The sequence below is a fragment of the Mauremys reevesii genome, linkage group 18 (assembly GCF_016161935.1).
Source record: "Mauremys reevesii isolate NIE-2019 linkage group 18, ASM1616193v1, whole genome shotgun sequence".
NCBI classification, from domain to species: Eukaryota; Metazoa; Chordata; order Testudines; family Geoemydidae; genus Mauremys; species Mauremys reevesii.
The window spans coordinates 4,194,272-4,220,268 of record NC_052640.1 but is presented as its reverse complement, the minus strand read 5'-3'; the positions used below and the strand labels follow the sequence as shown (position 1 = coordinate 4,220,268).

Below are 25,997 nucleotides of genomic sequence, written 5' to 3'. Positions count from 1 at the left end.
AACTTAGAAAATGTAAAGGAAAACACAAATTTGAGAAAATAAGCTCTGTTTACTTTCAAGATTATACAGACCTTTTATAACATGGTTTGGTCTAACCCTGCATAATAGGTCAAGCCACATTAAAAGTCTTTTGCAGAGACCCACACACTAAGTAAGGAATTTGATAGTTACGTTGCAATTAAGCTGAGAAGGAGGTTCTCTCTCTACTGGCTCTGGCACCTCCCTTGTCTCTCAGGATTGCACAGAGTTTAGTTTTATGGAAATCATCAAAACACAAAAAATTTAAATCAGCCCTTTTGAAAGTGAACACGATGGCAAGGATGTTAGTGGAAGTCCTTTGCAGACAGCTCAGTGAAAACCTCTGACAGTGGCAATCAGATAATAAAATGTTCTGCTGTTTAAGGAATGGAAGAGAATAGTGAAAATATTATAATGTGAATATGTAAATCAATGGTATGATACACACTTCACGTGAACACTGTGCTTAATTCTGGTCACCCTATCTCAAAAGATATAGCTGAAGTAGGAGTGATCCAGAGATGGACAATAAAAAGATTAGAAGCCAGAACAGACTTTGATAAGAAGAGACTGAAGACACTGGAAGTGTTTAGCTGAGACAGGAGAAGTGCAAGAGCGGTCATGATGAAAGGAATATAAAATAATGAGTTACAAACAAGTAAAAACAGCACTCCTAAAACAAGAACAAGGGAACATTCCATGAAACTGAAAGAAATTTTGAGGAGTAAGGAAATATGCAACACAATTAACTTATGGAAGACGTTGCCTCAAGATATCACTGAGCCTAGTGCAGACGTCCTCAAACTGTGGGTCACGCCCCCATAGGGGGGCATAGAGAAACATGTGGGGGGGTGGCTGGGCCCAGGCCATTTCCTATCGGGGGCAGGGAGGGAGCGCCACCCAGCTCTGCCCCGTGGCCCCAGCCTCAGCCCACTTACTCCTGTCCATGTCCCCATCCCACCACCCAGCTGCAGCCCTGCTCACGGCCCCAGCTCCAGGAGGGAGCGGGACACTGCTTGGGTAAGGGCTTGGCTACACTTACAAATTTGCAGCGCTGCAGCAGGGTGTGAAAACACACCCTCTCCAGCGCTGCAAATTGCGGCGCTGCAAAGCGCCAGTGTGGTCAAAGCCCCAGCGCTGGGAGCGCGGCTCCCAGCACTGTCCGTTATTCCCCATAGGGAGGTGGAGTACGGACAGCGCTGGGAGAGCTTTCTCCCAGCGCTGGCGCTTTGACTACACTTAGCGCTTCAAAGTGCTGCCGCGGCAGCGCTTTGAAGTGTAAGTGCAGCCAAAGCCTTAGGAAGATACTTCTTGCCTGGTAGGTCATTCCCCAATCAAGCAGAGGAATACATCAGGTTCAGTTAAGTGTCAGATGGGATACTTGACTAGATGGACCACTGGTCTGAGCTGATAAGGCCATGCCTATGCTCCTAACTAATGTTTCTATGAAGCCAGAGTTACAGTTTTGGAGAGAGATCCCACATACACACTTTTGCAGACTGGATTATTCTTTTTTCTGTTTCCCCCCAATCATCTTGGACCAATGTATTCTCTTGCTATGTCATAATCTTAGCCCTCTTCCAAACTGACAGTCCTCTTTTGAAGAGAAACTAGTGCTCTGAAACAAGAGTCAATGGCCATGTATTCAGGGTTTTAGGTTTGTTTTTTTAAACTGATAGCACATGAAGTGATCAAGCTGATAAGCTCATTTAAAGGATTTGTAACTGAAATTATGAACGACTTACCAACTGACTGTGATAAAAGTCAATCAATCAAAAGGGGAGCTTTGAATACTTCTTTCCAGCACAGAAAACAAAAAGGTATTTTGTGACCCACTGCAGAGATAGCCTTAGTCCTTACACACAATCACCCCAAGGTATGTCTACACTACAGCCTATGTCGACAAAACTTATGTCGCTCACGGATGTGAATATTCCATCCCACTGAGCAGCATCAGTTACATGAAGAAGTGCTCATGTGCACAGTGCTATGTTGGTGGGAGAGCTGCTTCTGCCGCCTGCGAAGGTGCTTTTTATGCCAACGGGAGAACTCTCCCCTGTCGGCACAGAGTGTCTTCACCAGATGCACTGCAGAGGCACAGCTGTGCCACTGCAGCACTTTACGTACAGACATACCCTTATTTTCATTTGCCGTATCTATGAGACATCACCCTACTGCTTTATACGTTTTTATGCCATAGTTGCAAAGACTGTCATGAAGCCTTCCAGCACTGATCTCTTCCAACAGTCTCTCCCCATGTCCTTCCATCTAAGCAGTTATCCTGCATTTTGTATTTGCCTTTAGGACAACAGGTTTTGTAAAGTGAGTGCATATATTTATGAGGTTACAGAAATACCAGGAGGTGGCCATCTAATACAACTTCCCTGTAAGGTTATTTATCAGTTATAGCTGCCTCTTGCTTGTACAGAATCTTAAAATATCTGTCAGAGATTTGTGGCATGTCTGCCCGCTATCATACTCTAGCTGCTGACGATAACAGGGCTCTGGCTGAAGTGCAGTAGCAGTCTGCTCAGGGAATCATTCATGTGATCTCAGAGAATGGTTGGAGATGTGGCAGGAGCGGTTATCTCACTTAGGGGCAGCTCCAGGCCCCAGCACGCCAAGCGCGTACTTGGGGCGGCATGCCGCGGGGGGGCACTCTGCCGGTTGCCGGGAGGGCGGCAGGCAGGCAGCCTTCGGCGGCATGCCTGCGGAGGGTCCGCTGGTCCCGCGGCTCCGGTGGACCTCCCAAGGACCGGCAGAGCGCCCCCCGCGGCATGCCGCTGTGCTTGGGGCGGCAAAATGTCTAGAGCCGCCCCTGATCTCACTTGGGTTATTCTGGTATTTATACCAGCACTGAACAGGTAGAGCCTAGAGTGAAAGACTATCCTAAAGAGCCAAACAGCAGATTGAACAGGAGGAGATCATCTGATTCTTAGGGTACATCTATACATGGATTTAAAAACAGAAACAGTGACTGGCCTGGGTCAACTCATTTGGGCTTGCAGTGCTCAGGCTCTGGACTGAACAAGTGTTGTGTAGACGTTCAGGCTTGGGCTGGAACCTGGGCTGTGGAACCCTACAAGGGTGAAAGGTCTCAGAGCTTGGGCTCCAGCCCAAGTGTGATTGTCTACACAGCAATTTTTAGCCCTGCAGCCCAACTCACCTCACCCAGGCCAGCTGTGCCCATGCCACACATATGCTCAAAGATCTCCATGGTCTTTAAAAATCAGACAACCTCTTTTTTCAGTTTTCATTCTTTATTTTGCCACCTAGCTGTTGCTAGTCAAACGCAGAAAGTAATTAATGCAATACCACACTGATACCTACGAGATACCTGGGTATCTTAGAAAGCTAAAATCCTGATGGTAAAAGGATGGACCATCACTATAGCAAACAATTTCTTTGTGGTAGCACATCATTCTAATCATGCACTTTTTTCATACAGAGCTGGTCCAAATTAGTCAAGCAAACCATTTTTATTTACTGTGTTTCATTTAAAGGAAGCCTTGGAATGATTACTGAGGCATGCAAGACTCCATCTAATGGCATCAGAAACTGGCATTTGTCATTCCAAAAAACAGCTCTGAAGTAAGACTTCCCAGGCTCAGTTTGGGTCATAAATAATGTTGAGATGATAGCTTCACTCTATGGGAGGCAATAACAAGAAACTTTCAAAAGCACCTACCTTGTGCAAGGGCAGCACCAGGAACGCTCCACCGCCACTAGCTTCTATGATTATTGCAACAAATTTGGGGTTTACTACACAAAAGGAACTATCCCAGGTAACACGGGAAACCCGGATGTCGTCATAACACTGGTCATTTTTCACTGCTTGCCCAAACACATGCCGAAATTTGCTCTGTCGTACCACTCGCCTCATTGTGTCTGCGGAGAAAGAGAACAGGAGTTTCAGAAAAACTTGGCCAGTTAAGTGCATGTTGTCTGGTCTGTTTTTCTAGAACCCACCTGCCTACGTATGCTAGTGAACTCAAAGAGTCAGCCAAGTACCCGGGATTGCAGGAGACGCAGCAGCTTTCATTCATTACTGCTCCTCATACAGGTGCCCAGTTTCAGATCCTGGCCACTCTACAGTTCAAACAGTGCTAGTAACAACTGGTTTTGAAAGGAAAGTTCTATTTTTAATAAGATGTCAGAATTACACTGACTTGTACCAAGCATAAAATAATTGGATTTTTTTTAACCAATATTGTATTTTACAACAAAAATGGTAAGACTAATTTTCCACAAAGAATGGCATTTTCCCTATTGTGATTATATTCCTTTTATTCCAGTAAAAAAGCACCCAACTCAATGGGTTTTTCAGGTGAGTTTCTACATATTTAAAAATTGTTTAGGGGCACGGGATGAGAAATGTATTTTGTTTTTAATTAATTAATTTACTTTCTAGGAAATATAGATAAAACACAAACTCTCAGAAATGGAAGTGGTTTCACAAGTTAGTATAAAGTAAGCTAGCTAACTCAAAAATCCTATTGAAAATAAGTTTGTTTCCTAAGCAGGAAGAAAGAAAGCAAGCTAGAATTAACTCTGTTAGCTTGTTTGCTTTGCTCCTCCTCTGCCTAAGAAACTAATTGTCTTGAGTTAGAATAGAGGGAAGTTGACTGGCATGGAAAATTCCAGCCCCCTGCCTCTGCATAGACCACACGGGGGTAACACTTCATAGGAACACTGGGTCTCAAGGGGAGTGAGTAGCAGTATATTTTCCATTAGCATCTCCAACTTCCAGATTGATCCCTTCTGAAACTTACCGAAAAACATCAAAGGAGTCCTCCCATTGTAGGAGATTTTCTCCTCCAGAATTTATCAGTTCACAGGTAAGTGAGGAAGCTCCACATACTTTCTTGCCTTTAGAGATTGAAAACGACTTCTGCAATCTCTAAGCAACAGAAATCAGAGTCCTACTCTAAGTTTGCCTCTCCATAGGTCCATGGTTACACACCAGGACTGGGAAAATGCTACTCCAGTTCACAAAGCTACTTGTTAAGGAAATATTGGTTCTGATTATTCCTGCAGTGAAGTGGTAAACTGAAATGCTTTTGCATACCACAGTGGATGTGCTTGTGTGTGCACAGTCTGCCTGCAAGCAAAAATTATGAAAGGTTACTCAAAACACACATCCCATTTTAACTTCCAGAACTCTGCATGCAAGTACACTGCAAGACAGGCTTAAGAACGGCTTATTTGTAAAAAGTCTGGGAGCTAAAAAGTGAATGATCTGTACATCTGGAGTAAAGCTCTCACCAGAATTGGCTGAGTCGTCGCACAATTAAAAGAACATTTATATCACTCTTAATAGAAACACTCAATTACTCAGTGAAGTACCTCAAGTTTCCACATAAATATGAGAAATTCTCTGCAATTTGTCTCTTTCCTGCAAAATCCCCATGCCTGTGGTGACAACGTCAAACATTGAGCACCAGGACTCTGGAGCAGGACCTCTGTACAGCAGACTTGCCCCAAATCTAAAAATCTACAGATTATGCAGACCATAAATGTAAAGAGAAATGGCAGCGCTGGTTAAATCTGCTGGACTGACAGCACTGGAGAAGGAAGCCACTAGTTCAGAGACACACCCCATGCAGCAAAGCCAAAGCAGTGAGCAGAAGCTTCTACTAACGTGCCACACATTGCCGGAATAAGGCCGGAGCTCAGCCTCCATGCCCAGGCACTCACGGGTTTCCTTTCCGAGACCAATAATACATGTCCCAATTACTGTGGCGATTTCTGCAATGTGGATCTGTCTGTCTATCTAGGAATAGGACAGAGGCCACCAACTGCTTTCACACAGGCCAAACAGCTGTCGGATGGTAATGACTTGCAGCCACTGATGACCTTAACTGAGTTCAAACCAGCGACCTAGAGGCAAAAAGCTCTATATGTTATTCCAAGTCTCTTGAGCTGTCCAGTCCAGATTTTTTTTTTTTTGGTATTTCTCACTAGCATTATTTTTGTTGTACTAGCATCAAGCAGCTATTCAGCATATAGCAGTCTATCAAGAACATAATGAAACTGCCAAATAGTTAGCCTTTCCCAGGCATAGTTACAGCTCAGCTTCCTAGAGTCTCTTCTCCATCAGATAACATAACCCAAACCACAGATCATGGATAGAGTCACCTATTTTCAAGTCTCTCCAATTCAGCCAGGAAACCTAAATGATTCTTTACAGCACACACGGTCTCACCTATGTGTGTACAAGAGGGGGTAAGGCTGTTTTCATCAGGGGTTCATTAAATTTCCAAGAATACATTAGATGGTTTTTAAACTACAGAAGTGCCACAGTTAGTGCTTTATTACAAACGCCTGTAGCTTAAAAGAAAAGCAGCTGTCATTTTAAAAAGAAAATTTTGTGGACAACTGGTGAATCTGAGATCTAGAGAAAAGAAGCACTACAGAAAAAGTAAGGACTGGTATTAGATGGGATTATGCCTCCTCAATATTTACAAATAAATAACTGAAAATTAACCAAACATTTGTTAATATACAGTATGCATAGCAAAAAAAAAAATTATAAAAAAGGGCCTTATCTCAAGCTCCACACACCTCTGACATAGAAGTTGCACAATCAGAATGAAACACCCAAGTAACTCACAAACATGAATAACTTTTTACATACATAAGCCATTGCAGCACCTTGACAGATAATGTTACGATCTGTGCAGCAGCTTCAATGGAACATTTGAAGCCTAGCATATCGAATAGTTTTCATCCAGGAGGAGTCCAGAGCACATTAGAAACAAACTAATATACAAACTAGGCAGATATTCCATCACCTATCACTGCAATACACTCATCTGTGGGATGAAATACCACAGCTACTCTGCCAACAATGCTGCAGTTTTTTCGGAGAGGAAGGGAAGAGCAAGCTGTCCCAAGTTGAACTGGCAGGGGGGATACTCTAAATAGACCTGTATGTAATAATTCAAGATGGGATTCTGCCAAGACAACAGGAAGGCAAGCCTACTGCCTGAGAAGTGGCATGGGAATTGTAATGACCCCACACAGGAAGGAGTGTACAGAGCAGGTGACTGAGTCAGGAGACCCTGGTTCCAGTCCCAGTTTTGCCACTGACTCACTGTGTGATCTTAAGCAAGTCACTTAGCCTGCCTGTGCCAGACAAAGTGGGGAGAAAACCACAAGCGTCACAAGCATTTACAGCTGCTGGAATGAATGCCCCCAAGAAGGGCCAAGGACCGTACAAGTTGTCTGGGTCTCAGTTAAGATGCTTCATGTAAAAAATTCAGTATCTCACCCAACTAGTAATTCACATGATTAAATCTTTCAGATCTGATCAACAGCACTTCTAAAAAGACCCTTACCTGGTACTGTGGTAGAGCCTTAGTCATGGCCCAGAACTCCACTATGCTAGGAGCTGTACAAACAAAGGGAGTTTCAGTACAAAAAGTTACCTTTAGGAGGCCATGTGGTCAACCAGATCAGCAGTTATTTGTACAATCCCAGCGACTTGGAGAGAGACACAATTAAGACACATGCTTTTACCCTGGCTTATTTATGTTGCACCTTAAAAATGGACAATAACTCACAATAGGTAAAATGTTCAACAAGAATATTCCTGCCCCCAAAAGCTTCTTCTCCAAACACGAGTGCTCAGTATCTTCATTTCTTTTTTCCCTTTGCTATTATTCAACACTTAAACTGACAATGACTTGCTGTTAAACATTCTGGTACACAATTTATATGAAAGATATGATCTACGTATTGCTAATTCTCACAATTTTATTGCAAGTCTCTCAATGTGTATTTTTAAGCCTCAGCTCCTGGAGTCCTGTGATTACATGAGGATTTCAGCTTTCCAATTACTCCCGCCCCCAGTCTTTCTAACCCTCATGATTGCACAGAAAAGCCTTAAAACATGAAGTCTAAGGACTCAGAAACCAGAAAGTAACTATAAAACTCCCCTGATTTATTTTTAAGCCAATCTCATGATTTTGAAATGCTTGGGTCAGCAATACTGCAGTGTACAGCTGTGCTTCCCAGATTTTTATAACCGTCTGTTCTAATTTTGATGAACCTTCCTTCTCTCTACAGACAGTCACTTCACATCTTGCCAGGACACACAAGTATTGCACTTAAGAATTACCCAAACTCGTTGATGGGGAGAAGATAGAGGGTTACTCTAAAAAAACACCGTCTGTTGCAATAACTAGACACAACCGGAAGTGTGCACGCCCAACTCAACTACTTCTCACCTGATAACACATCTCACAGGTACAATGCTCTGCAGTAAAGTTCTACTTACTCATTTACCTGGGGTGAGTAATTTTTTCTGACAAGCAAGTAAAACATTAGTCATCCAGGTAAGACAGGAGAGCAGGGCAGGTTTTGTATAAGTTTTCAGGAAGACTTTGCAACACTGTTCATTGTTTAGCATTCTTCCCACTCCATGGTGGGTCAACACATAAAAAATCTTATGTTTTAGAAAAGGTAAAGCCAATACTTAAATCTGTGTTCCTGCAAGTAACCCCAAATTGCTCAATCTCAGCACACCATATACAGGAATTTTGCAATTTGTCATCTTTAATACTGGGAACAGGGACATGATAGTAAAATGTAAGGTTTCCTGTGTACAATCTGTACAAAAATTTCACCTGGTCCACAACGAGACCCGACCGAAAAGAGTCAAGTTCTCCAGCTCACAAATCTGATACCTTTAATTCTACTATTCCTCCCCAACCAACTGCTGAAAAATTCCCTTCTCCCCAGGGTGAATTTCCCTCATTTTAGTCATTTGAGGAAGGGTTTTAGGCGTTAGCCTCATTTTGAGCAATGCATAAAAGCACACTCCTTACTCATTTAAGATCTTTTTGCTCAAGAAGCACACCTTTGCCACCCTTTCCCTCAACCCCAAATGCCCTGTTCTCAAAGGGAACCTCTCTCTAGGATGAGCCCAGGCTGAACAGGCTCACTGAGCTCTCATTTCCATAGCAAAGGGAGTGATTCTCAGCTTTGGATCACAGTCATTTTGATCTGGTTCTTCTCTGGGGGAAGGGAGGAGGGCAGTTATAAAGAGTAGTGACTATGGATCCTTCAATGCACCAAGGAAAGCGACCGGGTAAAAAATATAAGTAGGGTTAGCTTGGCCCTGGAAAGCCAACGAAGAGCTTTCTTTCCCTGCAGTTCCAGCCTGAAGAGGGTTTAGTATCCTAATGAATTTCCCCAATATTCAAGTGCAGCAAAGGATCCCCTCCCCCACCATCTAAAAAATGACAGCTGAAGCCTGACTGCCGCTGGTTCTCTTCTCTTCGCAGGGTTAGTTCAGAGTCAAACGAGGCAGACTGCAGGAACAGAAGGCAACCCCTAGGGAAAAAAGTTACTGTCTAGCAAAGAGGATAGGATTTTCACCTCTGCAATTATTAGATAAACCCTGATGTGCACCTGAAGCCCTTCGCCATTTTAAAAGATGGATTCAGCCCGTTATCAAATAAGCAAAATATAGTAGGACCTGGCTAATTCAGGCTAATGACCGGGAAGCCTGGGTGACTTACTTAGGCAGGGTAGCACATCATGAAATGTCCTTTGTTCACTCGCTTCGCTAATTGCGGTTTTACCTACCAATGCTATTCCTGTAAGGATACTGTAGCGTCTCCTAAGAGCAAGAACGTCAGAGAGGACTCATTACAGCACTGTTCATTTTAAATCTTTGCTGAGTAGTGGGGAGAGGATATCAGGGCATGTCTGCTAAATATGGGATATTTGTCTCAGCAAAGTACAAATTAGGAGGGTTAAAGACACCACGCCTACTGGGAAGGGTTTTAATATTGCTAGAGTTACAACCCTCAGCAAAATTAAAATGAAAGCTTTATATACCCTTCCAAGAGGGTACCAATGGAAGTGCTCACAGACCTCTAGCTGTACATGGAGCTCCCATGCAATGCTTTATAATGCAGAGTGTTTACAACTCATGCTGTATGGGGCACATCTGGATAAACACCCTTCAGCTTTCTAATGCTAAGAGACTTGTAGCCAAACTCTAGCTTTGGTTACATCCATCCAAACCCGATTGATGGCAGAAGCCATTGTACAGGCCCAGAGTACTAGGCATAGAATCTGGCCCCTTGCAACAGTGTTCAAAGCGGACCTAGGAAATCACCTGAATGTTCAAGAACAGGTTAGAGGAACACCTGCCAGGGATGGTCTAGGAATACTTGGTCCTGCCTCAGCACGGCAGGGCTGAACTAAGGGATCTTTCAAGGTCCCTACCAGCCTCAGACCTACATTTTTAAGATTCTAAGAGTTGACACTGCACATGTCTGCATAGTACCATTCATTCAATTTCCTTCTGATCTTCCATCATGAAGAGTCACAAAAATTACCCTGGATTTGCCCATCTTCCTGTTTATTAAAGGACTTATCTTCTAAAAAGTCCAACAGATATAGTTTGTGGCTTGGAGGGTTTTCAGCCTGCTTATGTGAGAGGAAACACATCCTGCTAGGGAAGAGCTTACAGGAAAACCCCCTGCGAATGGCAAAATCCTGTTCAACCCACGTGGATGTGATCCTTTGGGAGGGCCAGACACTCAAAAGGAATGGCTGATATAAAACATTAATTCAGCCAGAGGCCATTTTCAGTAAAAACAATTTACATGCCAACCTTACGGGAAGAGCTTCTTTGCAGAATCTCCTTATAAAAAGCTGATACCTTTGATGTGAAATGAGGGTGTTTTTCCTTCTAGACAAGATTCCCAGCAAAATAAGGAAAGTAACATTTTATGGTAGCCCCCCACACAGGCTTAATTCAGGACTGGAACTCTGTTGTGCTGGAAACTGCACAGAGAACTAGACACGGTCTTTGACCCAATATAGCAATGAGCAACATATGAACAGTGGAGGTGGTGAGACAATCAAATCTGGTAGCACTGCTTACTACTCTTGTTGCCTGATACCGCCTCTTATAAGGCCCTGTTTTCAGTTGCTTACAACTTTGCCAAATTTTAACCATTAGGCCTGAAGTTTTTCCAGCCTAGGTGTCTGCCTCAGGCTGAATTTGTTTGGACAACTTCAGCCCAAGAACGAGGCTAGGGAAAGATGTGTCTTATTCATTTTAAACCCTCCCCACCCCCCATGCGTTAGAGCATGGACATGAAATCTGGCAAGAGGGGTGGGGCGGTCTGTGGGTCATGGATACGTCTTTTGTTATTCCCATGAAAATCCACCCAAATTTGGCCAAGTTATAAGCCTCTGAAAAATTGTAGTTTGCACATGCTCAGTAGAGACTCACTAGATCACAGATAAAATCTCTGAAGATTCCATCTGTACTAAGCATGCTTCAGCCCGGGGCTACAATGGGCTGAGCAGGACTTCCCTGCAATGGCAGGCCCAGGCCGTAAGATCAGAGTGCCGGTCTCTCCTGGACTCTCAATGGAGGATGCTGCAGAACTGATATGCCGAGACAAAATATGGGGTGGGGGGGGGTTGTTTGTTTTGTTTTTTGGGGGGGAGAGGGGCTGAGAGGTGATGTGGAGGGAAAATGGGACGGGCTGGGCAGGAAGACTAGGGCTGGGAACCAGTGGGATATGGGAGAAGATCTGATGAGGAGCCAGAGTACAAGGGGACAACTGATGCTGGCGGGGCAGAGAGACTGGGACCAGAAGCCAGGGAAGGGGTGTGGAAGGCTGGGACTGGATGAAGCAGCCTGGGAAGGGAGACTGGGAGTCAGTGGAGATGGGGAACATGGGCTTTGGGCTGACCAGAGGCCATCTGGGGGACAAGGAGCTGTGCAGGGGTTAGAAGAGAACTGGAATGAGCTAGGAAAAGAGGCTGGGACGAGAGCAGGAGCTAGTAATGGCTGGGCAAGGAGAGTGGGACTGGGAAGAGACACCAAAGGAGTGAAGACAGACTGGCTAGATACGAATGGAACTAGGATGAGGACAGATTGGCAGGAAGAGAGCAGCAGGAGTAAAATTAGGTGGAGAGGAGCAGGGACAGGCAAAAAAGGCTGTGCCCAATTGAGTACAGAGCCTGGAATGGAACCCAAGATTCTCGAGTCTCGCCATTCCACTGCTGTCAGCAAAGAACTGTGAAACTCACGGGCAAAGGGTGCATCTCATCCTCTTTTAGTACTGGTCCTCACAGAGGATGACAACCTACTACAGCTATCAGTTACTCCATTGGCTCAAGTGGCAGAAATCTGTACGGTTCAAACCCTGTTGATGAACCATGTAGGTGTTGATATGTCACATGGTGGAATTTGTTTTTTCTACTCACATTTAAAAAAAAAATTAAAATGTTGCACAAGCAACCTTAATTGTAGCATTTCCTAACTTGAATGCTTGACTTTGCAACCTCCAAAATGCTCTTTTAACATTGTGTGCACATACGTGTGCAATACCTTGTGTGTGTGCATGTTTACAGACGCGTGCACACACACCCCACTTTTTATATTTTGAATTAAAGAATTATTGATTTTTTACAACTGTTCCCCAATCACCTGCCCCCAACCATCTATCTGCCTGGTCATGTAGTCCTGGATGATTTCTTGGGGATATTCCAGCAGAAGAGAGCTTTGAGAAGGCATTTGGAGATGGTAACAGCCTCACAAGATCAGTTCTGGGAGGGCATCTGATGCCTAACAGGCAGCATGGGAGAAAATGCACAAATGTTCACGTGAGGGGTAGACAAGCAGCTCTATGGTTGACAAGCAGTCATGAGGTTGGCATAGCTGATGGAACCCTAACGAAAAGAGGGGACACTGGAGAGAGTGAAATCCCTTGTTACTGAATGAACCCAGTATAATAAATCCAGGGAGCTCACTGCCACAGGATAGTAAAGCAAGCAGCTTACTCCAGGAAAAGTTAACTGCATCTGCAGTTAGACTAGGAATGCTGGAAGTTACAAAAGATTGCAATCCTCATGCTTCAAGGACTGAGCTGATCACCATCTAGGTCAGAAGACATTCACCCACATGGTGTCATTGTGCATAATTAAGTTTATCATAAAGGGGCTGATGGATTCACCACTTTCCACGGCAACATCTCACAAAGGCCACTCAAGCAGTGGTGCCAAGTCTCAATTTTAGCAAGCCTTGTGATTCCCTAAAGCTACAGCTCCTGCGGTCATGGGAATATGTGAGAATCTCAGATTTCATTTTAAAAAGCAGAATGCTTTTAGCCCACGGGAGTTGTGGAGGAAAGCTTGAAAACAAACTCTGAAGCCAATAAGAAGAGCCCAAAATGTTTTTTTTTTAATTACACAATTTCTTGGGGCTTGACTCATGATTTTTGAATGCTGAGGGTTGGCAAAATGGCCACTATCAGAGACTGAGAATATAGACTACTGGCATGTTTTGATATAGGAACTCCTAGGCTGTCATTTTTTAACATCTGTAGATCATGCAATACACTTGTATAGCACTATACCAAGATTCATGCTCTGAGATCCTCTGATTGACAGGACTGAAATAGTACAAAGTGTCTTACAACATTAATGACTTATGGCTCACTTCACCCTATTAGTTTCTTTTTACAGATGAGGCAATGGAGGCTCAGAGAGGTTAAGTGACTTGTCCAGGATCACACAGGATGGATGCCAATAGCAGAGGCAGGACTAAAAGCCAATACCCTGAGTCCCAGGTCTTGTGCTTGTAAACACAAGGCCATTCTTCCGTTGCATCTCATCATTTTGTATTAAGGGTTGGGACTATTCATACCAACTGCAGCAGTGAAAAAAACCTTTATTTTCAGGCATTCAGAAAAATTTAACCCAGGCTTCACATTGTCACACATCACAGCCCTAGGATGTATCTTATTTGTGTACTGAAAAATAATCTGCCTGGTAAAGTCAAGTCTAGGCTGAACAAGATGATCCCACCCTTGACTTCAGTTCATTTTAAAGACAAAAAGCCAGACTACAAACTGTGAAATTTCCAGCTGTCCCAAAAAACCACCATGACCACCAGCAAGATTCAGTTATGTGAGGAGAACCTAAGCCACATAAACTAGCAGGACATTTGATATTATCCCAACTAGGAAGTGTAACAAACAGGGGCGGCTCTAGGAATTTGGCCGCCCCAAGCAAGGCGGCATGCCGCAGGGGGCGTGCTGCTGGTCCCGTGGCTCCGGGGGACCTCTTGCAGACGTGCCTGCAGAGGGTGCGCTGGGAGGGCGGCAGGCGGCTCCGGCGGACCTTCCGCAGTCATGCCTGCGGGAGGTCCGCTGGTCCCGCGGCTCCGGTGGACCTCCCGCAGGCATGACTGCGGAAGGTCCGCCGGAGCCGCCTGCCGCCCTCCCGGTAAAATGCCGCCCCAAGCGCGCGCTTGGCGCGCTGGGGTCTGGAGCCGGCCCTGGTAACAAATTCAGAAATGTTAAAATTTTCAGTTTGACAAAGAAATGATGGCAAAACAACTCATGAAACCCCAAACACTTGCACACACAATGAAATCTAACAGAGACATTCAGTTACACTGCATCTATGCTCACAAACATTGGGTTAGACAAATGTAAAAGCACCCAAGCCCAGTCTATGCTACCGCTTCCATTTCTGCTTCCACCAGTGGAGCTGCACCACTGATGATGAACTATGGCTATAAAGCTTGCTCATTTAGACAAAGCCTAACAGGATAAGGAAACTATATCCCTCCATGGGGTACTGTCTTCAACCACCTCTTTAGGACCTCCAGAGTAATGACTCTGAACAAAAATGAACTACTTGAAAGAAAAAAGGAGTCCTGCAGCAAATGTCCAATACCCACAAAAGAACACGAAAGGCCTTACCCAGATTTCTCATCTGTTCCAACATGGGAGACTTGTTAGCTCTACTACAGTCTTGTTTTTGTTTCTTTAAACGGTGTAGGAAAGAAACCTTGGGGGGTATCCCACCTCACATCCATATCTTTGTCCACCCACCAGAAACAGACCAATATCCTTCCCAACCTAGCCAATGGTCTTCTGTGCTTCTGCCAGAGGCATTCCTCAAGAGTAAAGGAAGGTGCTACCTACACTCTGAGGAACTGAATGCATCACCTCTGCAGCAACAGAGCTCAGGACTAGAACTGAGCCCATCGTCCGTGCTCAATCCTCTCTGCAAAACTACCACTCAGCAATCCTACTAGAAGAATCAAGCCCAGGAATCCAGTCAAGAGAGGTATGTAGATAATAAAATGCCTTCCTCTATGCAGCTGACCTAGTTTTCTTATCAGGGTAACAAAGTTAACAAGGCAGTATCAATCCGCTCGATTCTGCTACTCGACTCGCTGGCTTTTCTCACTCTTTTGAAGGTTACACATATGGGTCTCTTCCAGATTTATTTTTAATGAGCATGTCAGAGAATTTTTCTACCTGGGAAGCAAATTGTTAGGCACATACTGCCAAATGTGGGCTCTGGTCTCCCCACAACATGCACTTACTAGTGTTGAAAAAACTCCTGCCCAATGGCTCAAATGATGGAAGGTGGTTTCCTACCAGGGCACTGGCCTTGGACGTCATTTAAACCCTACCTTTTCCAACTACCTCTGGCCAACCATCTAAGGCCTGAACACTTCGTTTGCAACATTACTGGGAGTCGTGATAGGGAAAGAGGATTTAAAATCCTTTTCTCCTATAGCTCCCCTCAGGAAACATACATGCCCACATCAATTTTGATTATCATTTTATAAAAAGCATGAATTGCTTATTAATCAAAAAGGTGCACTAGCCACCACATCCGAAACTGAAGCTGATCAGAATCCAATCTAGCTGCCATTCCCATGGTAAATTGAGTCTGAAGCCAAATTACGACAGATACACTCAGGTGCTCAGACACCAGAGATGAGCCTAGTTATTCTCTTGAGGTATTTATACAAGCGTAGGATTTCTCACTCTACAAACACTTAGTGAAGAAACAGATGTGAATAGTTTGATTAAGCTTAACAAGAGTAATAGCCACATAGAGAGAAGAATATAAACCCTATTGACTTTAAGGTATTGTTGAAAATGCTTCTTGAGTTATACAATCAACTAAATCATTCCAGCTACCAATTGAGAACTGACAGGAAAATGCATGAGAGGGAGAAAGCAGCTGAGGGCTTGATAAACTGCTCTATCTCCCCAAATTGCAACATGCCTTAACGTCTACAAGAAGAAACTGCAACACTGCAGATTTCTAAAAAAAGAACCTGCCTGATTGTGAAGGTGTTACAGGTGTCAATTCTCTCGATGCACTAAAATTTTACTATCTGAGAACTTCCACTACAAATATAAGTGGGACTTATGGTCAAATAAATTTGTTAGTCTCTAAGGTGCCACAAGTACTCCCCCTTCTTTTTGCTGATACAGACTAACACAGCTACCACTCTGAAACCTACGCAACCTAGCACAGCCAGAGCATGCAAACGTACAAGCCAACATTGAGTCAGACTCACCAAGTAAAGACACTTCCCCAGACAGCCCTGCCTGATAGCAAGCACTCTACTGGCTCTGCCTGATATAGAGATGTATCAGGCAGAACAACAAGTGAAGCACCCAGCGCTACAGGTAGAGAAATAAAATAGGAGAGGAAGAATGAATGTTATCTAACCCACCTGTAGGGGAGGTAGGGAGAAGTGGGTACCAGGGGCACAAGAATAGAGTGCTCCCCTTCCAGCACACTGCCTCTGACATCCACTGAGATGTCTTTGCTACTAGCCTCAACTTGTTGGGCTAGTCCTACAGCTATGCAGAGTTGTCAGTTTGTTTGCTATCCAAAAATGTCCAACATAAGCCAATGTACCCAACATGTGCCATTTGGCCAGACCGGAGTTCCACTGGGCCAAATTAACCCCTGCTGTAACAGTGAACAGGTTAAATTAACAATAAGACATCTTCTCACTCTAAGAAATGTAACAGTCTTGAACTACTGCATTCTCAGTAATTTCTTAATCCAAATGCTCAGAACATTAGAGCCTTGTTTAGGGAACTAAACTAATCGGATTCCCCCACATCATGACTGCTAAGGCCATCTATAGAAGAAGCACCATTATTTGCAATTGTTCAGTATATTTTGAAGCCAGCAAAAGCAATCACTAATTGCCAGATACAAGATAGTAATTTCAATATGAAAGAGTAGATGACCTAAAGAACTGCTCGAGTCTGACAGTGCAAGTATTGCATAAGTGAATGAGTGGTTTCAAACTTTAATATGTACAAATAAGCTGCAAAATGAATCTCCCAGCTGTCCCATCTGGGATTGGCACACATTTCTCCAGATCCACTTGAGATCCTGCCAGCTCCTCTGGCCAAGCAGCCAATAAGCCAAAGAGTAAAGCTGCCATTCTGTCCTGGTACCAAAACATGCAGTTTCCGAGGGGGGGGAGAGGAGGGAGGGGAAGGAGAGAGAGAATAAAACTAACATCCAGATATTTCAATGCGTTAACTTGATTTTAAATCCTTATCCTGTGGTACCAGTTACAGCTCCTCCAGCATCTGTTTTAACAAAGGCTTTCAAGTTAAAACATGCTTCCTTTGTCTTACAGATGTTCTGTATCTTCAAACCTTTTCCCATTTCAGGCCAAAGTCATTATCCTGAATGACTGAAGTACAGACTCCACCCATACACACGACAGATATCGTTCACTTTAGCTAAGGGCATGTCTACACAGCAAAGGAAACCCCGCAGCTGGCACATGCCAGCCGACTCAGGCTGCAGAGCTGTCTTACTGCTGTGTAGACTTCTCTGCTCAGGCTGGAGCCCAAGATCTGGGACCCTCCCACCCTGCAGGTCCCCCCAGGCTCCCGATGAAGCCTGGAAGTCTACACAGCAATGAGACAGCCCTGCAGCATGAGCCCACGTCAGATGGCACAGTGGGCAACCTGTGAGTTTTTCTTTCCTGTGTAAACACACCTTAAGAGTTCAGCTACCTTAGCAGGCAGGTACCAAAGCATTTGTGTAAGAGCAAGCACATTTGTCACCTCATTCAGAGGGCAGGAAGAAACATTTTGTGCATCCGTAAGCCATTTAGTTACCTCAGCCTTTAACAACATACTTACATGGTGACACAACAACAAGATATTACACAAAGCAACGCTAACTTGGACGTCAGCCTGGATGGTGCATTACAAACAAGAGGAAAGTATATCTGAGGTGCAGGAGACAGAGGAAGCCCATTTATGGCAATCCAACACAGAGCATACTGGATGGTCCCCGATAGCCTGCCACCATCCCAACTGCAGAAGGCAAAGTCTCAGGCAGCAAGCACACTGAGGTGTGCTCTGATCTGCAGTAGGCACAGACTGATCTTGGGTGGCAAGGTGTTCTCAAAGAGGGACCCCCAGCTTTGGAAACTGCTTCTCTCCTTGGTGGGTCCCAGCCTGGATTTGATAATCTTCAAGGCATCTTTCAACTGGAAACCACTTCTCTAGACAGATACATCCCTGAGCCTGCACCTTAAATGCTGAACCCGTGAGCCAGTTCCCTACAGTACCACGAGGGTTGTTGGGCCAAACCATCGGAGGTGAGCAGCACCATTTACACTGAGACCAGTACAGGGTTTCAGCATTTGCTGTTTATTTTTGCACTGCCATAGCACCTTGGACTCCTAGCCATGGACCAGGACCCTACAGTGCTAAGAACCATACAAACACAGAACAAAGACAGTGCCTGTCCCAAAGCAATGCCACAGGGCAAGTTGTACAGTACAGAGGGACGTACACACATGCAGCTGATGTCTAGGGAAATAGGAGGCCAAATGAAGCTGTGCACCCCTTTTTGAGCAGAGCATTTTAAGATACAACACAAAACATTACAACAGATTGTTACTGTATCTTTCTGGAGAAACATTTAGCACAGAGATGGCCCCTGGAAAGTACCATCCACCTCAGGGTAGGAAAGCTTAGCGCCTATGGTTCACGCTTTGCAAAGGCAGTAGAACTTTTCTTATCTATCTCTTACAACTAAAGCTAGCATGAACTGGCTCCAGTTTCTCCCCAACTTGCAAAGCAAATACAGCATGTCTGAAACTGTAAATACTTTAACCATAAACCATTATGGCATCTAGCTTACACAGCAATTCTCTCCACTCAATAAGCCAATCCTCTTGGGGGAGACAGCTTATATAATCGCATTGTTACATATCATGGGAAGATAAGCGACCATTTCTCATGTTTTAATTTCCTGAATACAAAGTTAGTTGCTCCTAATACAGTATAGTAAAGAGGCACTCAGATACCATGGTGATTGGGATGGTACAGAGAAAATTAGCTGCAAATTAGGGTATGTAGCCTATAGTTTAAAGCAGCAGCCAGGACTCTGATGTTCTAGTCCCAACCCTGTCACTGAATGACCCTAAGCAAGTCACTTAAATGCTCTATGCCTCAGTTTCCCAATCTGTAAACTGAGAATGTTTATCTATTTCACTGGGATACTGCAAGATCTAATTGTAAGATTAACTGGAGATAATCTGATGAAAAGTGTTACATAAATGCAAAGTACAATTGTAAACATAAGTGCACACTGTGCAGATTGCACCAGTCAAGTAGTTACAGTGTCTAGGATGAACTGAAACAAAACTGGTTTTGTTTGTATTTAAAACAAAGAAAAACTCTGAACAGTTTCTAAAGAAAATATCAGTTATTATACTATGGGCTCCAGGACTGATTGATTGTTGATGACAATCTTCTACACTAAGAGCTGGTCTAGACTACTCTTAAGTTGATGTAACTTACATCCCTCAGGGGTGTGAAAAAGACATCCTCCGAGTGACGCATGTTACAGTGAACCACGCGCTGACCACACTGGTGCTATGTCAGCATGAGACGCTCTCCCATCAGCATAGTGTCTTCACCAGATGTGCGGCAGCTGCGCCAATGCAGCACTGTAGTGTAGACCAGTGGTTTTCAAACTTTGCGTTGTGACCCAGTATTAGGTCACAGAATGCCTTGCTCAGCACCCAGGAACCCTGGCAGCCGGCCAGTAAAAACTAATAGTCCCTACCTGTTCTGACACCGTGCTGTGCCCCGGAAGCGGCCAGCAGCAGGTCTGGCTCCTCGGCAGGTGGGCCACAAGGCTCCACGCGCTGCCCCCACCCCAAGCACTGGCTCTGCACTCCCACTGTCCAGTTCCCAGCCAATGGAAGCTGGGGGGGGGGGGGGCGGTGCCTGCGGGCGAGAACCGTGCAGAGCTGCTTGCACGCCTCCTCCTAGGAGCCGGACTTGCTGCTGGCTGCTTCCAGGGAGCAGCGCGGTCCACATGCCAGGACAGGCGGGAAGCCTGCCTCTGCACCCTGGCTGCGCCGCTGACCGGAAGCCGCCGGAGGTAAGCCTGCGCCCCAGCCTTGTGCCCCCCCCCCCAACACAGAGGCCCCTCCTGCGTGCCAAAGCCCTCATCCCCGGCCCCACCCAGAGCCTGCACCCCCAGCCCTGCGCCCTGACCTCCCTCCTGCACCCCAACCCTGTGCCCCAGCCCTGAGCCCCCTCCCACACTCTTCATCCCCAGCTCTGTTGCGTCACTGGCATCAACAATTTTCTTCAACTGGGTCACCAGAAAAAAAGTTTGAAAACCACTGGTGTAGACTTGCCCTAAGTCATCACCTGTATATTCTGCCAGTCTGTCTTGTCTCTCTAGGGAGACAGATCACACTCTGCTTTGAACCAATTACCTCCCGCTAACTTCTACTGATACTAATTACACCCATGACAAACTGATTTGTCAGCACTGGGTTGTGTCTGCCCCATGTCCAATTTCCAAGTTCGGAATATTTTAGGAAGTCAATGGTTTGCTAGTTTTGTATGGTAAAGAAATCTTTTGAACTGCAGCATTGCGGGGTATCACCTTTGTACATTCACATGAGACATAATGCGTTTCCAAAGACTCAAGAACACAGTAACTATGGCAACAGTACAGAGGACAGGACGTGCGGTGGGAAGAGGGGGGTCTACAATTTTAAATATTTTGATCAAGAGTGACTTGAAGTCTCATGTCTACAGACAACTTGTCCCAGGGACTGAGTGTGTCGTGTGTTTCTTAGGTGAAGAAGGATGTAAAGAGCTTTCAAAAGAATCTTGAGCAAGAGCCTTTGAAAGCAGTGGTTGCGGGGGGGTGGGAGGAGGAGGAAGAACGGGGGAAATGGTTTTCTTTAAGGCAGACTACTGAACATTCACAAAATGCGAGGTAAGAGCCATGGCATCATTTGGAAGCAAATCACATCAATTCCAAACTGGCATTAGACCTACAGGATGTGTCTAGACACCACATATTATACCAGAGAGCCTCTGAGCCCCAGTCATGGACCAGGATGCCATTGTTCAGGATGCTCTACAAACAGAGCAAAGAGATGGTCCCTGCCCCAGAGAGCTTACAATCTAAGTCTAAGAAATGAGAGAACAGATGGATACGAATAGACAGGGAAGTACAAGGAAACAGTGAGATCATAGTGATTATAACTCAGGTAAAACTGAAAGGTAACTGGAATCACAAATCCATTTTTAAAGACAAGGTTAAACTTTAGAATCAGATGTGAACCAACAAAAGCCAGAGAATTCCAGGCAAACGCTGCTAACTCCATTCTCAACACAATGACATTAGACTCCCTTGTTTTTAATCAGTTTGAATCACAATTGTTTTAATTTCATTCCCATTGCTTTTTTTTTTTTTTTTTTTTTTTTTAAGTGGATGACTGAAGGAGAAAAGAAGGAAAAACTAATTATAATGGATTAAGAGACCCAGCTCATGGAAGAATCAGAATGATTTTTGTCAAAACACAGGATACCATGCACCATCACAGGGACTTCCAGCTATGTTCAGACCAGATGTAGCCTTTCACCACACACCAGAATGCCTCCTACAGAACCATTACATCAATCCATTGCAAAGATAGTGTGCATAGTTTTAAAAAGATATTATAATCTGGATAAGAAACAGAATTTGTAGTACTTGAACTGCAGACCAATTATTCCAACTGTAGAATTAAAGCAGTCCAAAAAAGTGCAATTAAAAGGATTCTTCTTTCCTTCCAGACACCCCGCCACCCCAAAATAAACTCAGGCAACTCAACCTTGGGATATGATGCCTTGAAAAAGTTCCTTTCCTTGTTGGCCCTTCCTTTAAACTGCAGATTTAACTTTACCTTATTTAATTCAAGCTTATGCTGTCTCCTGCCTTTTATTTTTCTGGATGCATTAACATCAGACAAAATGGGGGGCAGAGGGAGGGATTCACAGCTCATTTTTAAAGTTTTTTTCTACTTTATTTTTAATATTAGAAATTAAGGCCTTGTCTATCTTGGAAGACTTAGGACTAGTGACACCCCAGAAGTCAAGAAGGGCTTTTTAGTCATTGTTTACATTTAGTAAAAGCAGCAAAGAGTCCTGTGGCACCTTACAGACTAACAGACGTTTTGGAGCATGAGCTTCCGTGGGTGAATACCCACTTCGTCGGATGCATTCACCCACGAAAGCTCATGCTCCAAAACGTCTGTTAGTCTATAAGGTGCCACAAGACTCTTTGCTTCTTTTACAGATCCAGACTAACACGGCTACCCCTCTGATACTTGATTGTTTACTCTGTTCACCCTTTAACTTCAATGACTAATTAACATTTTGGATAAAGGACATCTATGTCAAAGATTGAGCAAACACCATTGTACATCACTATTGCATGCAGAGAACCTGCATAGATTCTAGTCACTTCACATTGCTTCATTACTTATATATAGTATATATACATTTTGTAAGTAACAAACCACACCTACTAACATAACTGCTGATGCTCTAAAAAGTAAGCAGAGCTTTACAGAGCTTCTCACATCTGGGTCACTGGCCAGTCCTGACCATAGCAGAGTGACCAGGAGACACTACTATCTGCCATCTGTTCAGCGGCCAATATGAAAGGAGTTGGATGGTCTCAGTAGATTTCCTACTGGATCATTATGAACTTCTCATAAACCAGAACTAGCCCCCCTTTTAGAGATCTCCAAGAATAAAGATACAGCTGCCCAGGTGGGCCCTCTAGAACAGAGTTCTGAGACAATGATGAGGCATCTTGGACCTGTCACTGCTGTACCTGTGAGGCAGACACCTTTCATGAGCATCACTGTCACTTTTTTAAGCCGATCAAAAGTCAAGGACTAAAATTAAAACTTTTTTAAAAATTTAAAATTGTTTTATTTAAGTTTGTCAATATGAGCATGGGATGAATTAAACTCATCCTAAAGAGGATTCAAATTGGTCAGAAAACAGACAGGAACTACCTAATGGCAGGCTAAATGCACCTAGAATAACCAACTTTCAAAAAGCAGCCAGCCAGAGTCACTTCAGTTAACTTAAGTCTGTACTATCTTAGTTCTGCTATCAAGAGCTAATCCTAATAACTTCAGCATCACTTGCCCTTTATCAATTATAGCACTACAAAGAAACATCAGTTCACATTTCACCAGCCTGGAGCAGTTGACATTCTGATTCTTGAAACAGTTGTTGTGGTTGTGGATTTTAAACAAGCAGTTTCTAACCAACCTGACTCAATAGTCAGTCACCACAAGGCAAATGGGTTCAAGCTTTTTTTTGTGTGTGTGAAGGGCGGGAGGGAGAGGGGGAGTCCAGGAGAAACACAGTACATTATAATTTTGTTCATATACACTTAAAGATTTTAAACTAGGGCACTTCAACCCCTCAGTGACTTACTGTTCCACTACATCCTTAAGGAGGCACTGAAATATTCATAAAAAAATGTTAAGCCTAAACAAACATACAAAAATATATATTTAAAAATCAGAAGAATGTGCTTGTGAGTTTGCATGAAACGACATTCTTAACCCTGGGAGTGGTGCATTGATGACTTCACCAAGCAGAAAACTCAGGCCAGGAAGTGTTTTGCTCATGTCCTCAAAATAGGAAGCCGGCACCCAATCTCATTTTATTCTACCAAGGCAACAGTGAAAATTGAAAACAGTCACTTACATGCTCTTGCAACTAAAATGCAATGTTGTGCTTAAATGGGACATTTTATGAAGTCGTCATTAAAATCTTTAAGTTAACTGATTGTTAAGTGTATATATCCTTCAACTTCTCTGTGCTATATCACTAAGGAAAGCAGATATTTTATTTTTTCGAGCATTCCATTTCATTGCTATTACACTGAATCTCTGCCTCGTGCTTGGAGTGAATCCCAGAAGTGACAGATGCAATAAGCATGAAGATTTAACTTGAAAAACCCAATGATGTTTGAAAAGGCAGCTCACTAGAAGACAGAGTAATCCCAACACAGTACATAAAAAAGAGACACAAATGCTGATTAAAGCAATCTGTGTGCAAGGCTACAAATGACCATTAAAAATTTACCATTTTGAAGAGTGATATCAAAAACAAACACAAGGCACATACTCCCATATGCACATTATAGGTTGTTGGGTCTTACTGTAGCTATTGCAAATACACAAAAAATAAGCGTGCTTTGGCTTTGTCATAACAGTACTTGATCTTTTACCTCTGTAGTGTGCACACAACCTTTAGCAAACATGAATATTAGCTGTAACAAGATGCATCAGCGAGCGTATAGCAATCTGATTTTCTCTTCAGTGCATGAAAGCATTTCAAAGCTTGCTGTTAAAATCCACTTTCATACATCCCCTAAGGTATTTGCCATTTTCTCTAGCCACACATCCCTATTACATATGGGCATATTTCATTCCTATGGCATGCACTGTGTCAGTTCACACAGCCTCCAATGTGCACACATGGCTTCTACTATCATGCTCTTCTCTACATGTGTATGTAAATAGAGGTTAACTTCAAATAGTTTATCTATAACCCATCCAAAGGCTAAGCAAGGACTGGCATTAGTAAATGGACTGCATCAGTTAATAGTTCTCAAAAAAACAAGTTATCTTATATGTTGCTAATATCTTAGGCCTGATTATGCAAACCTGCATGCATAGTTCCAACAGCTCTACTCGTGTACGCATTTCCAGGACTGAGACTTTAGATTAATAATACAAAAAAATCCAACCACTAATGTACATCAATTGTTTTGAACAATAAGTGCACCAATTATTTTTACTTTTGTTTCCAGCCAGCTTCTAGTCAATTTCATTATGAGGTTCTCATGCACTGTCACAATACTGCATTGTCTGCAGTTGAAACACTACAATGGAATGTTTATTTGTTTAAAAATGGTAGCTATTGTATTTTGATTTATTGAAAATATTTCTAATGATCTTTAATTTTGTAGAAGCTTTTTTTTAATAAAGCAGAAATTGGGACCAACAATTGACACCCCTTTAATTCCAATCTTTCACTTGGCAGCATCCACAGAAAGCACCTTTTGGTAAGGGAATAACACCCAAGGGACACTCTTCACATAGTTTTGTGCTTTCCTTGGCTTTCAAGAGGATTTAGAATAGGCATCAATATGGCATGACATCTACTACATCAACACAATACAACATAAGCTTAAGGAAAATGTCCTAACACTTGATCATCTCTCTACCTCTATGACATTACACAGCAGCAACAAAAGAGTCTTCCACAGGATGAAGTGGAGTTGACTAATACCTCCGCTTGTACATAGTCGTCAATTTGAAGAACAAAAGAATCAGATTTCTTCTCACATACTAATATATGTCACCCCTTAAGCCTGATGTATGTATGGCTCAGAATGCATCATCATGAGCAAACTGCAATGCAAAACTCATGTGTGAAAGATGTACAGGGGGGAAAAGGCTGGACTTTCTACCAAGAGGGGCCAAGGTTGTGTGTCCAATTTTTTAAATCAAGACGATGTTTTTTCTAGAAGATATGCTTAGGAATTTTGGGCAAGTTCTACAGCCTGCCTTATACAACTCCAACTAGATCACAATGGTCCCTTCTGGCCTTGGACTCTAGGAGTTTATGAATTTGCATCTCATAGTCCTTTCTTTCTTAAAGAGACACTCATTCTCCTTCTCTCCTCCATGAGGAAAGTCAGAAATCAAACTGCCAAGTCTCATTTATCTATACAAAGCCTTCATTGTGAATTAATTTTAAGTAATATTTTATTGCATCTCTCTTGGGGAGAAAGAT

The 25,997-nt window shown here is 43.6% G+C and overlaps 1 protein-coding gene across 4 annotated transcripts in view; it reads right to left on the bottom strand.

Annotated features, from left to right (window-relative positions):
* The window catches only part of CORO1C (coronin 1C), an 81,084-nt gene that overhangs the window by 38,522 nt on the left and 16,565 nt on the right, over nt 1–25,997 (bottom strand). For 3 of the 4 annotated variants that reach the window (XM_039505493.1, XM_039505492.1, XM_039505495.1), the window contains exon 2: nt 3,707–3,906. In XM_039505493.1, coding sequence (XP_039361427.1) covers nt 3,707–3,906 — 200 coding nt within the window. Of the gene's footprint in view, nt 1–3,706; nt 3,907–25,997 lie in introns of those variants that run through there. The other variant, XM_039505496.1, reaches the window with a different exon arrangement.